Raw genomic sequence first — 12,855 nt, forward strand, 5'->3', positions numbered from 1 at the left:
CTTTCAGGAAGCCCTTGCTGACTCCTCCAGGCCCCCTACTGTACTGCATGCATGCACCTCAATTGCACATCTTAGCAGAGTCTGCCCCGTACCTAGATTATGGGTCTCTGAGCTGGTTTCCTCCATCAGTGCATAAACCTTAAAGGTCAGCTCCGATGCGCCCCACAGCACAGGGCTGGGCACCAAAGAGACACTCGACCAATCCTATAAAAGAAGAGGAGGGATCCTCTCTCTCTCCCTGAGGTCATTTGACTTATGATTCCTGAGTGGGGGGTATTAGTGGGCAGGGGGTGACAGTTCCTGCTCACCCTCCCCCTGCTAAGAGGGGAAGCTTCCACGGCCTCCGGCTCCTCTGCACCCCTGACCCCACCTGCTGGTTCTTTTTACTTGCTCCCAGTCATGGTCATGAGGGGACTGGAGAGGAATGGTGACTCAGCCCAATTCATCACCACAATGGAAAAACCCAGTCACCTGTCCTCCTGGCACCGGGACTGGAGCTGCCTCTGCAACTGGAAGGGCAGCAAGCCATACTGTTTTCAAGGTCCTTTTGTCTTTCACTTGCTGAAAAATCAAAGACTAAAGTATGTAGGAGCACCACCGGTTGACACGGTCGATTGGCAGTGTGGTATGAATCTGGGGACCAGGGATCGTGTGTTCCCTCCATGCCAGGCTCCGAGTTAAGCACCCATGAGCATCATCTCAGAGCAGTTTCACAACAAGTCCATTGTTATCTGACGTGGGCACAGGTCACTCTTTTGGCCACCAGCATCTGACACGCCCTCCGTAGGAGGCAGAGCCCACCTCCCACTAGAGGAACTGAAAACCCTGTTTCCCTGACTCCCTGGCGGCTTTGGCAGGGGACCCACTGTTGGTGCCTCCAATCAGACATGCCCATTCTTGACTGTGAATTACAAACCCGTGACACAAGGGAGCCAGGACCAGCCAGAATCTGAATGGTGAGGATGTGGCAGTGATGGCAGCACCAACTCTGGCTTCAGAAACAGCCATGGTCCTGAGGGCAGTGTCCAGAGTCCTCACCCAGGGGCACCGGCTGCAGTGTCTATGCCCAGGGATGGCAGTAGTGGTTTTGACACCAGACCAACACTGCAGCGTTGGGCCTGCCTCCTGAGATGCCAAGAGCTGCCCACCCTCCCTTCAGCAAAGCCCTTTCTGCTTACACGGGCCAGGGTAGGTGTCTATTTCTTGCAACCACTCAGACTGATACATTAACCTGAGTTTCCAGATGGGGAAACGAAGGCTCAGAGAGATCTTCAGAAAGGCCATGCCTCATCTCCAGCCAAGGTGCGGACCAGCCTCGTCCTGCCCGGTGTACAAACAGGAAAAGGGAAGTCCAGAGAACACATCGACTTCTGTGACATCTTTCAGGTAATTAGGAGCAGGGCTGGGGGACACGTCTCCGAGGCTCCTTGTCCCAGCCAACAGCTTGGCCTTCTGCCGTGTGCTGCTTTCCTCTGTTAAAAACCCTGCCATCCAGCCTCCCTTGCAGGGATAAAGACAGCCGGGAACAGAAGGCGCTGAGAGCTTGCCCTTCTGCTGACTCAGCAGGGACTCCTCTGCCCGCGTGACGGGCTCCTCCAGAAGGGCCAGGCCGCGCTCTATGCCCTAAGCACCCGGGCTTGATGTGACAGGCCCCCTCCCTGGGAAGAGGGTGCTCTTGAAATCACATTTCTTCATCTTCTATTAACTCTCCTCTTTTAGGGTTCCAATCGTCAAGCTGACCCGCCTGAATGCTCACTGGTGTTTATAAATTATCTGAGCCAATTATCTTCTCCCTCAGTTCAAGACCACAGCAGACGCCATTCTGCACGCAGACGGACACGTCACAGGGTCCAAGCTCTTATTAGGCAGCCTTTTACATCCTCCCAGGGTCTGCAGTCCTCCAAGGAATTCAGAACAGGCTAGGCCCCATGAATTAGGTTATTAGAACATCAACAATTCGTTCAATGACTAGGACGGAAATTATTGAAAAGAGTAGAACTCAAAGCCTGAAAGAATTTCTAAAGCAATAAGAACAATTTCATCATCAATAATCATAGTGACTATTTATTGGATGTTTCAACTGTGTCTGGAACTATATTAAGCATTTTTTTAACGTTCCATCATTTAATTCTTACAAGAACTCCCTGAGGTCAACATCACCTCAGTTTCACAGAGTATGACATGGAGGCTCAGAGAGGATGAGTAACTTGCTGGACATCACACAGCTAAGAAATTGTAGAACCAGCCTGTGCTCCTCAGGACTGGCTCCAGACTTGTATACACAGAACCACAGTCTGCTGGATGGTTTGGACATAGAGGCTTACTCTGTCACCAGTGACCTCCCCCCATCCCCTTTAGGAAAGAGGAAACTGAGAGGCAGGGGTTTCCCCAAGGTGAGCCCCAGAGCTGTAAGGAGAACCCAAGCTTGCTGCCTCCTATGCAGTTTATACACTGCACCCCCAGCAGGAACGTGCACCCTACCTGGGGCCACCAAATCTTACCAGCTTCCTCATCACCTGAGTCAGTTAATTCAATGCCATAGTAGCTTCCACCGGAGCCTGGAGCTGACAAACCAGCCCAGATAGGAGAACCATGAAGGATGGGGAGATGCAGCGGGATCCCCTCCACCTCCCACTCCACTGCCATCCTGGACGTCCCAGATGACCTCTGCACTGAGAAGGCTGGAATCAGGGAGGGGCAGAGCCCCGCCCAAGGTCACTGGCAGAGGCTGAACAGAACCCGGTCTCCAGGAGTCCTCCCCTTGAGCCTTCTTGCCCAGGTACATTTTTCAGGTCATCAGATTTCCATTCCCCCTACAGTAGGACTCCATCAGGGACTTTGGCACGCCCTCTTTTGGGGTGACAGGTGAGAGCAACATCATTGGGCCAGACCAGAGTGAACCTGAGGAAGACAGGGCTCCCAGTCAGCTCCCCTTTCTGCTCAGATAACAGAGAAGGAATTGAGGGGAGCAGAGAGCTTGCCAAATTTTGGGCAGGGGTCGGGTGAGGAGGCCACCCTGAGGGCCCAGAACACCTTTGCCTGGAGACGGTCACTCCGTATGAATTCCCCAAGGAAACCCTCGGGCTCTGAAAACGGGGGACAATGTCCCAAGGGTCTCTGAGCACCTGGTTCCTCCCGACCCCCCAGAGCTTTTCCGGCGGTTCCCAGGCGGCGGCAGGGGCGGGGGAGGGGGTGCTGTCTCCACCGGGCTGGGGTTCCCCTCGGGAATCCAAACAAAGCCCTGGGCAGAGGCCGCCCCTCCCCCGGGCACCCGACGCCGCGCGCTACGAGGGGACTAGGGGGGCAGGCGGGGCGGAGTCCGAGCGGCGGGGACCCTTCCTCCGGGCCTGCGGACGGGGAGAGGCGCGCGGATCGACCGGGGTCTCGGCTGGGCTCGGGGGGCGCGGCGTCCCGCTCACCAGCCTGCCCCTCCAGCGGGCGCTCGGGCCCTCGCCAGAGGCCGGCTGAGCGCGCGGGACGGCCTCCCGCTCCAGGCCGCGCCCAGCCCCGCGGGCACGCCCCGCGCCCCCCGCCCCCGCCCCGGCAGCCTTGGCACCGCCGGGCCCCGCGGCCACACCTGCGCGGCGCGTTGGCGGCGGCGGCGCCGAGGCCCGGCTCCCCGCCTGCGCGGCTGCCTCGCTCGCATCGCTCGGTGAGTCGGCGGCCCCGCGGCCCTCTCCCCGCTGCCCCTGCCCTGGCGGCCGCCGCCCGCCCCGCGCCCGGCCCCAGCCCCGCGAGCCGGGCGCTGGTCGCCGGGGCCACATTGCGCCTACGCTAGGGCAACAACCCCTCCCCCAGGCCCCGGGCTCTCCCTCCTCGCCTCCCCTGCCGGGCACGGGGACCCCCGGGGCCACGGCCCCGCTGCCGCCCGCGCCCCCTCACCGCGCCGCCCGGGGGCGCCGGGGCCTCTTTGTTCGCGCGCCGGGCCCCCTCCCGCCGCCTCCCCGAGCGTCGCCCGCACACCCCGCGCGCTCCCTCCGCCTCCCGGAGTTCACCCCGACCAGGTGGCGGCGGGCGCCTTTTAGGGGTGCGCGGTCGTGCAATTGGTGGATTTTTTTAAACCGTTTTGGCAGGGGGGGCGCGGCGTGGGGGGCGGCGAGCGCGGCTGATCCGGCGGCGCCTCCTGCTGCGCTCCTCGCCTCCCGCGCTCCTCTCCCCGGCTCGGCTGAGCGCGCTCCCCGACGCCGCAGCCCCGAGCCGGGCAGCGCCGGGCGCCGACATGAAGGTGCTGGGACACAGGATCGAACTGCTGACAGGTACCGGCCGCCTCCCCCGGCCGCCCCTCGGCGCGGCCCTCGCCGCCCGCCCCTTTCGGAGTTGGAGCTGGAGCCAGGCGCGGTGGCCGGGGTTTGGGGTGGCTCGGGTTCGTGCAGGAGGAGCGGGTGCGGATGCTAGCTAATTCCTGGCTTGTGCACTGCCTGCTCTGTGCGGAGCCCGCCCCGGAGAGGACTTGGGGCTGCGCCCCGCTCGGCTCGGCTCTCTGAGTCCTGGTGCCCCGCGTCCCGGCGGGTAGAGCGCTTGCGGCCGGAGCGCAGGTCGGGGGAGCGGCCCCCGGGAGCCGCCGACTAGGCGGGTTGCCGAAGGGGAAAGGGAGCTCAGAGCCCCTGCTCTCCAATCACTGTCGCTCGGTCCCCCAAGAAAGGAGCGCCCCGGGCTCCCGACAAGACCCCTTCCGTGGGCCTCTTATTTCCTGCACCCTGTGGCAATCTGAGCGCCTCTCCTGGGAGGAGAAGTTTCTTGCTGGGAGTGGGAACAGAGGCCAAGTGGCCTGGGAGGTGGGAAGCCAGATTGGACCCTGATGACTGGGGACGTGCAGCCTTGGGGCCTCTCCGGAGAAGTGGCCAGACAGCCCGCTGGATCACATCCAGGGTTGTGGCAGGAGATCAACAGAGGACACTGAGCTCTGCCCGGAACGCGGAAAGGGAGCTAGGACCCGGCCCAGCGGGGAGGAGTGGGAGATGCTCTCTCAGGCATGAAGGGCAAATTGCACAGGCACCTTCTCTGGTTTCCCCAGGGCAGAGGTGGAGAGACCCAGACGGGAGGAAGCGGGCTGGGAAAGGGAAACAGTCTGGATGCCACCAGGGCCTGGGCAGTGGAGGTCCTCAGTTAGTGTGTCCACCTCAGACGGACACATGGATTCCAGCAAATGTCCTCTGGCACCTGGGAGGGTTTTGTCCCTGACCTCCAGTACCGTCTGGTGCAAGAGAACAGAGCACAGGAGTCCTGTTACAAGACAGGGAAGGGGGCAGCAGTGTGGGGGTGCACTCAGGAAACAGGTGGAGTCTGAGTCAGGGGGCATGAGGGGAGCAGAGAGGTTTGAGCATGTGGTAGCATTTGCACTGGACCCTAAAAGACAGAATTTCTGTTAATGAAGAGGTAGGTGGCCTTACAGATCGAAGGATGGAGGGATCGGCATATACAAAGGCCCTGGGGTATGAGAGAGGCTTGAACTGGGAGTGATGTGGAGACTGGAGGGCGTCGGGGGTGGGCAGGGTACGAGGTCTGGTGTGGTTTCAGGCTGTGAGTTCGTGTTAAATCAAGAGCGGCAGGCTCCTTGGCTCCTGGCAGGCCCAGAGAGACGTTGCGGGCTGTTCCTGGCGTCCTGGAAACTCTGGCCAGCTGCTCAGAAGTGCCAGATGAGCCCACTTAGCCGCGGGGCTGGCGCCCCCAATCCCTTGCCAACTTCTTGTAGAGCTCACTTGAGGCAGGGCAGCCCACCTGACTTCAAAGGGAACTGCTCAAGGGCTGAACTTGTTAATCAGGCCCCCGGGGAAAGGTTTTACAACCCCCTGGGCTTTTAGAGCCCTGCTTGCAAGACGGAACTCCTGGATCCTTCCCCTTCTCCTCTTCTAGCCCCAGAAGAGCCTGGAGGAGGAACGCTCCCGGGAGGCATGCGTGGGGGGCTTCAGCGGGGATCCAGGCTTTGGGGTTTGGAAACAGTGTGCCCTCATCTTCTGAGTACGGGGGTCAGGGCCCCTCCTCCCTCATCAGTTGGGCTCGACCGGTTTGGGCCGACTCTCTAAGCCCTTGGTCAGGCTGAAACAGGACTCCCCGGGTCACTGTCATCGGTCACAGGATCCCATTGCACGTCTCGCCAGGCCCTGGGAGACAGTGCATCCCTCCCTCGCCACCTTCCTGTCTCTGTCCAACTCCCTCCCATCCTCTTCCTTGTCCCAAGGATCTGGGTTCAAATCCCAGCCCCACTGCTCACCAGCTGTGTGATTTCAGACAGGTTGCCCAACCTCTCCGACTTCAGTTTTCTTGTCTTAGAGATGGAACCATTGACCCCTCCCTCTGAGAGTTGGCGGGAAGGCTCCGGGCCTTCATCTCCCATCTGGTTCCTGGACCTTGGCTGTCCCTATAATGGAGCACTCCACCTACCCTGGCTGGGTGGCCACTAGGAAGTTTCGGTCTGTCCCCACCCCACTTTATCCCTGCTCACATGCAGCTGCAAGATTTTGACCCATCTTCCCCACTGGACGATGAGCAGGTCACAGGGTGGTGGCTGGTTCATTGTGGTGACATACAACAAGTGCTCAATAATTGTTGACTGAGTCCAGGCTCGCAGAGCGCACCAGTCGCCTGTGTCTCCAGGATAGTTTCGTTGAGGTCCCAATTCTCTGCCCCTACATCAGCATTAGGAACAGGTTTCACTGACGCTTTCTGTTAAACTCCTGTTTAGCTGTTTATCATTTTCACATCCTTGCATTTTACTATCATGCCCATTTTACCACTGAGGTCAGTCACTTGCTTACGTCGTACAGCTGAGAAGAGGTGGGCTGGTTTCAGACCCGAGGCCTGAGCCCTGAGCTGTCCCGCTGTGTTCTGACCGCCTGGCTCGGGCCAGTCTCCCAGCTGCTCCACGCTTCACTTTCTCGTCTGTAAAATGGGATCATCGTGGTACCCACCTGGTTGGGTTCATCGACAGGGAGAGGTGAGCGTGTGTGTACATGTTGACTGCAGGGTCTGGCAGGCAGTCAGCAAATGGCAGTTGTGGGGCCATTGTCGCCGAGCTGCCTCCTCAATGTCCTAGGGTGTCGCCTCCCCCTTTGCTCCAGTCGCCTGGTACCCTTTCTCTGGGATGTTCCAGTTCCTTCTCTGAGTTCCCTGCACAATCCAGGCCTCCCTGAGATGTGCTTCTGGGGAACCCTGCTTAGCCTCAGCAGAGTCTGACGTCTGGGGTTGGGCCCTGCTGGCCGGGCATCCACAGCTCTGACACCCGGAGGGCGGGGGGAGGCAAGTGCCCCTCACATAAGGGGCTGGAAGGATGTCCCTGAGTTGTCATGCCCAGCGTGAGCATGTTTGTTCCAGAGAAGAAGGGAATGGTGGGGGCATGCCAGGAGCCTTCCCGGGCGGCTGGGTTTACGGCAGCCGGCGTTTCCCAGACTCTCCCAGTGTCTTGCAGGCAGGGCCTTGCGAATCAGAGGATCTGAACTCCAGGGTCTCCTCTCTGTTCTTCTCAGCTCCTGAGCAAATGCTTAACTTCTCTGAGCCTCAGTCTCCTCATCAGTAGGGTGGGAACAATGGCTGCCTCGTTAGCATCGCGAGGAGCGGGCTGCTGTCCCACGCCCACGAGCTCACTGCAGTCCTCAGAGGACAGACTCCTGTGCCTTTTGTAGCCGGATCCTTTTTTATTCTTTAGTGTGATGTGGAAAAGTGGGACATCGGTCTATTTGCAGGTAGGAGGGTGATGGTTTCGTGCATTTGTACTCAAATGATATGTTTCCAAGATGGTTCAGAGTCAGAGAGAGCTCTAAAATGGCAGATTTGGGCTCAGAAATGGTCCCTTGGGAGTCTCAGTATTGGATGTTGGAAATTTTTAAAAAATACACTTGATGTGTGATTAAAAAGCAACACTTTTGCCAGTTCTTTGTGGAATTTTGGTGTCATTTTCATGCACAGACTGTGTAGCCCCACACAGTTTCATAGACTGCGTTTAAATAGTGTTTGATTGTTGGCAGGTGTGTTGACCCACATTTTCTGTGGGGGGGAAACTGAGGCGGAGATTCACCCCAGGTAAATGACCCCAAATCTCATTTCCAGTTCATCTATTTTGGTAAACTTTGCTGCTTCACTGGGGCACTGGGGTGTCGGGGCGGGGACACCTCCATGAGCAGGAGGCGTGGTCTACTGGCAGAGGGGAGAGACGTGCAAATCATTGCGCGTGCCCAGGGCCACTAGTGAGGGCCGGGTGTGGGGAGATGGACATGCTGTTTCACTGCGCATAGGAGGGTAACGGTGCCACTTTTATGAAGGGCAGGTTGGCAATGATGTATCAAAAGCTTAAAAATACATATGATGGGTGACTCAGCAGTTGAATTTTTAGGAACAAATAAAGATGAGTGCAGAGGTGTTAGTTCAAGGATGTGTATCCTGTATTGTTCATGGAAGGAAAAAAAACTGGAAACAACCTAAATTCCTAACAGTCGGGGCAGTTAAGGAGTACATTCAGACCAGGGAACCCCAGGCAGCTTCCATTATGCTGCCAAGGTTGTTTATCTACCCGAACAGATGTCCCTTATATACGTAATAATAATGGTGATGACAGCTCACACCGATATGGCATTTGCCGTGTGCCAGACACCGTCCTAAGTGCAGTTTCTATACATTAACTCATCATCATAACAGCCCTGTGAGGTATGTGCTATTTTTCCCTCCTTTTTACAGATAAGAAAACTGAGGCACAGAGAGGTTAAGTGACTTGCCAGAGGTCACACAGATGATAAGTGGCTGGCTGGAATTTGAACCGGGATATCTGGCTCCAGAGTCCAAAAGATGTTTCAAAACAGTGTTTTTGGTTTTAAAAAAAAAAATCCTTTTCAGCATATAGATCAGCCTTGAAAAAAGAATGAAAGGATGTAAGGAATAATTTAACAGTGGTCTCCTCTGGTTAGCAGGATTGTATGTGATCTTGAGTTCTTTGGCTCTTTTGTTTTTCTGATGTTTCTCAGCGGATGTGTATTACATGAAATTCAGGTTCTATTTTTAAAAACTAAAAATGAACAAAGGCCTTGGGGAAGTGCTAAGTGCGGGGGTTCTGATGAAACCTGGCCCGTGGGCATTCTGAAGAAGAGCTGAGTCCGGGTTGTGGAGAGGCTGTGTTCTTGAGGACTCGAGGGAGAAGGGGTCATTCAAGGTGGACGTTGAAGTCAGCTTTCCATAAGTAGAGGGAGGAGAAAACCGCTGTGGGCCAAGTGAGCAGTTGTGGCAAAGTCAGAGCTGTAAGCACACGGGTGTGTGTGCGCGTGTTGTGCGCATGCACGTGTGCTCGGCTATCAGTCCCCCAAAGATATTCAGATCCCAATCCTGGAACCTGCGAATGTTACCTTACATGACAAAAGAGACTTTGTAGCTGTGATTAAGGATCTTGAGAGGGGAGATTATCCTGCAGCGTCAGAGGGGCCCCAAATGCAACCACGTGTGTCCTCATAGGAGGGAGGCCGAGGGACATTCACACAGACCGCAGAAGGAGGGGATGCGGTGGCTGCAGTGTGATGCTCACCCTGCCCGCCTTGAAGATGGAGGAAGGGGCCTTGAGCCAAGCAACGTGAGGAACACAGCTCTAGAAGCTGGAGAGGGCAGGAAAACAGATTCCCCTTGAACCTCCAGAGGGAGAGTGGTCCTGCCAACACCTTGATTTCTGCCCAGTGCGACTGATTTTGGACTTCTGAGCTCCGGAACTGTGCGGCAGTAAATGTGTCTTGTTTCAGGTTGTGGCAATTTGTTACAGCAGCCCCAGGAAACCATTGTGGGGTGAGTACGGGTTAGACTCGGGGCCTCCGCCTCTGCCAGGGTGGCACCGTGGAGTGGTGGACAGGCCGCTGGGTTGGGGTCTGGACGTGTGACCTTGGCTGAGCCTGGCTGAGCGCATGAGGTAGTCCTGAGTGAGGGTCAGTTGGGAGAGCGCCGCGACACCGTTTGGTCAGCGGGAGAGAGAGCATCACCCAGGCATCGACAGGATGTGCGCTCCAGCCCACCTCATGCACACCTGGTCTCCGTGTCAGAACGGGAAAGCTCTCATTATGCGCCCCTCCCCTTGCTTAATCCTCAAGTGCTTTAAACTCCAAACCACGGATGAAATGTATACTCCAGCCGGAAGGACCGCGCATCTTCAGCCACATAACACATCCCTTTCAGGACCTGGGTGCTCTTTCAGTTCACCTGTTGGAGGGGGTGGGAGGGCAGGTGCACCCCATCCTAGGCAGGTGAGATGGAGAGGGGACCCCAACCTCCCTGGAGGAGACAGAGGGAATATTTCTGGGATGTCTTCTCCCCAGACTGGGAGGTTCCAGAGCCAAGTCCGAGGTTTGCAGCCCCCAGGGTCATATTCTGTGCAGCCGAAACTTTCCTGACAGCCTGCTCCAGCGGCCAGGCTTGGGCGCTGAAAGTGGCTTTACCAGTATTTCCCGTGTTGCTGTTCGGGAGTAGGTATGTGCTGTTGGGGCCTCAGGGTGGGGCAGGGAAGCGAGTGGCTCTCCTTCAAGTTGCCTGGAGGACCTGGTCCTGTCCCACCCCGAGTGCTGGCGCACGCCTTGGCCTCATCCATAAGGGGACAGCTCTGAGTCCACTGCTTCCGGAGCCCTGCCAACCCCAGAGGATTCGCTGCGAACTCCACCTCCTGGGATGGGGCCGAGAGGGGCAGTGGTTGGGGTGACCTGAAGGTCCCTTGTAATCTGAGGTGGTCCTCCAGGAGCACTGTAGCCCCAGGAGGTTCTGGGGGAGCTTTTTGCATCACAGCTTTGCACTCATCTGACGGAAGTGGCTGCATTGGAAAAGACCCGAACTGCTAGAGTGGACTGCGGTGGTGCCATTCGAGTGTGGTGGGCGAGTCCTGCCTCTAAGCCCGTGAGCCCTCTGACCCCACACCTGGGCCTGGCTGCCTGGGTGTGATGGCCAGATGGATGGGCTGGATGCTGGGCTTCACTGGGCCCCTCTGGACCAGGCAGGAGAGAAGACCTTCGACACTATGATACCAAGCAATGGGCTCGCTCTGCTCACCGCCATCTGAGCCAATTAATCACAAGTTAGAGATGGAGAAAGGGAGTCTAATTAGATTAGCTGGCTAATTGGAAGATGGGTGACTAATGTCTCAAAAACCCTTCAAGGATTACAGAATCTTGAGGCAGTCACATAGGGAAAATGGGCAGTGAGGAGGGGGCCAGGGATGTTAGTCTCCAGGCGTGACGGGCTCCAGGCATCACATTGTTCCATTCTCCTGTCAGCTGTGATGGATGCCTTGTGGGTGTGTTTCCCACCTGTGGTCAGCCTGTTCCTGAAGAGAAACTCATAGAACAAAGTTTTAATTTATCAAGCTATTGGGGAGTACGTGCATAAGCAGAGGCCATAAATCAGGAGAGCATGTGAATGTTTTAGAGGACGTGCAGAGCAGCGAGCAGTCACCCAGAGGAGAGACTGGAACCATTTAGCAAAACAAGATGGCCTCACTTTTGCTCACTTACAACTATGTTAGGTTTCTTGGTTGCAAGTGACAGAAACTGAACTTAGACTGACATGAAGAGGGGAACGCAGGGTGTCTGTGCAGCCTGGCAGACGTAGGGCCACGTCAGGCTCTCTCTCCCCCACTCCTGTCAGTTCAGTTCTGTGGGTTGGTTTGGTTCTAAGTCAGGCCCTTCCTCGTGATGACAAGATGGCTGCTGGCTCACAGATCATCCTCCTGATAACCCCACAAAGAGCGCTTCCCCAAGGCTTCCAGCCAAGGCCTGGTCCTGATTGGAGCCCACGTGCCCCCGTGAACCGTCTCTCAGGCCGGGCCATGTGCTGTTCCCCCATCCCCTACCTCACTGGCTGTTCCTTCTTGCTCTACTTCGCTGCTTTTTCCTCATCTCCTTTCTCTAGGGCTCAGCCCTGGGGCATCTTCTCTGTCCTCATTCCCTCCCCAGCTGGCCTCGCCTAGGCTTGTGAGTTCAAACACCATCTCTGTGGTGCTGTGTCCTGCCCCAGCCCCTCCCCTGAAGTGCAGACTCTTACATCCACCTGCCATTTGCAGCTCCAGCTGGCTCAGGTCTAAGACCAGCCCCCTGGACTTCCCCCCAGCCCTTCTTCCCAACTCATTAATGACACCTCTCTGCCTCCAGTGGCCCAGAACAAAACCCAGGTCACCTCGATGCCCCCTGTCTCATACCCCACATCTGACCCGCCCGCAGCTCCCATTGGCTCCACCTTCCGAGCATTCCCAGGATCCGAGGACTCTCCCCACCTCCACCCAGCCTTGCGGAAGCCGTCTGCATCTCTCTTCTGGATGATTGCAGTCGCTGGTCTCCCTGTTTCTACCCTCACCCCCTGGGTCTGCTCCACCCATGGCAGAGAGGAAGCCTTTAAAAAGGAAATCCTGTCACATCCCTTCTCTGCTCAAAACCCTCCCGGGCGCTTCACTCGGAGAAAAACCAGAGTTTTTCTAACCACCTTCAAGGGAAATGGGGCTGAGGCCTCCTGCTGCGGCCCCTTTGTCCCCAGACCTCCTTCTCCCCCGACTCACTCTGCTCCAGCCGCCCCTGCTCTCTTGCCTTTACCAGGACACGCCAGGCAGGCGCTGCCTCACAGCCTTTGCACTGCTGTTCCTGTTGCCCTGAGAAACTTCCAGACACCCACAGGCCCTCTCGCTCACCCCCTCACGTCCTTGCTCTTGGCGCCATCTCAGGGAGGCCCGCTCTCTGTCCCCGTCTCGGACATTGCTTCCTCTGCACTTAGCACGTCTGACACACCCCGTGTTTACTTAGATCTGTTGATTGATTGCCTCCCTCCTAGAAAGTTCTACAGACAGAGGACTGCAACGGTTTGTAATTAGCCTGTAACGGTCATCCTCTGGTTTCTCTTCAGATCTTGTCAATCTTTCAC

The 12,855-nt window shown here is 57.0% G+C and overlaps 1 protein-coding gene across 4 annotated transcripts in view; it reads left to right on the plus strand.

The window, feature by feature from the left end:
* The first annotated feature begins 3,517 nt into the window (after nucleotides 1–3,517).
* The window catches only part of NDRG4 (NDRG family member 4), a 41,211-nt gene continuing 31,873 nt past the window's right edge, over nucleotides 3,518–12,855 (plus strand). The window contains exons 1-2 of one of the 4 annotated variants that reach the window (XM_070262979.1): nucleotides 3,582–3,652; nucleotides 4,074–4,256. In XM_070262979.1, the coding sequence (XP_070119080.1) occupies nucleotides 4,220–4,256 (37 nt within the window). In that variant the 5' untranslated portion in view covers nucleotides 3,582–3,652; nucleotides 4,074–4,219. Of the gene's footprint in view, nucleotides 3,653–4,073; nucleotides 4,257–12,855 lie in introns of those variants that run through there. The other 3 variants (XM_023637113.2, XM_070262980.1, XM_023637112.2) reach the window with 3 other exon arrangements.

The sequence above is a fragment of the Equus caballus genome, chromosome 3 (genome assembly GCF_041296265.1).
Source record: "Equus caballus isolate H_3958 breed thoroughbred chromosome 3, TB-T2T, whole genome shotgun sequence".
Lineage (NCBI taxonomy): Eukaryota > Metazoa > Chordata > Mammalia > Perissodactyla > Equidae > Equus > Equus caballus.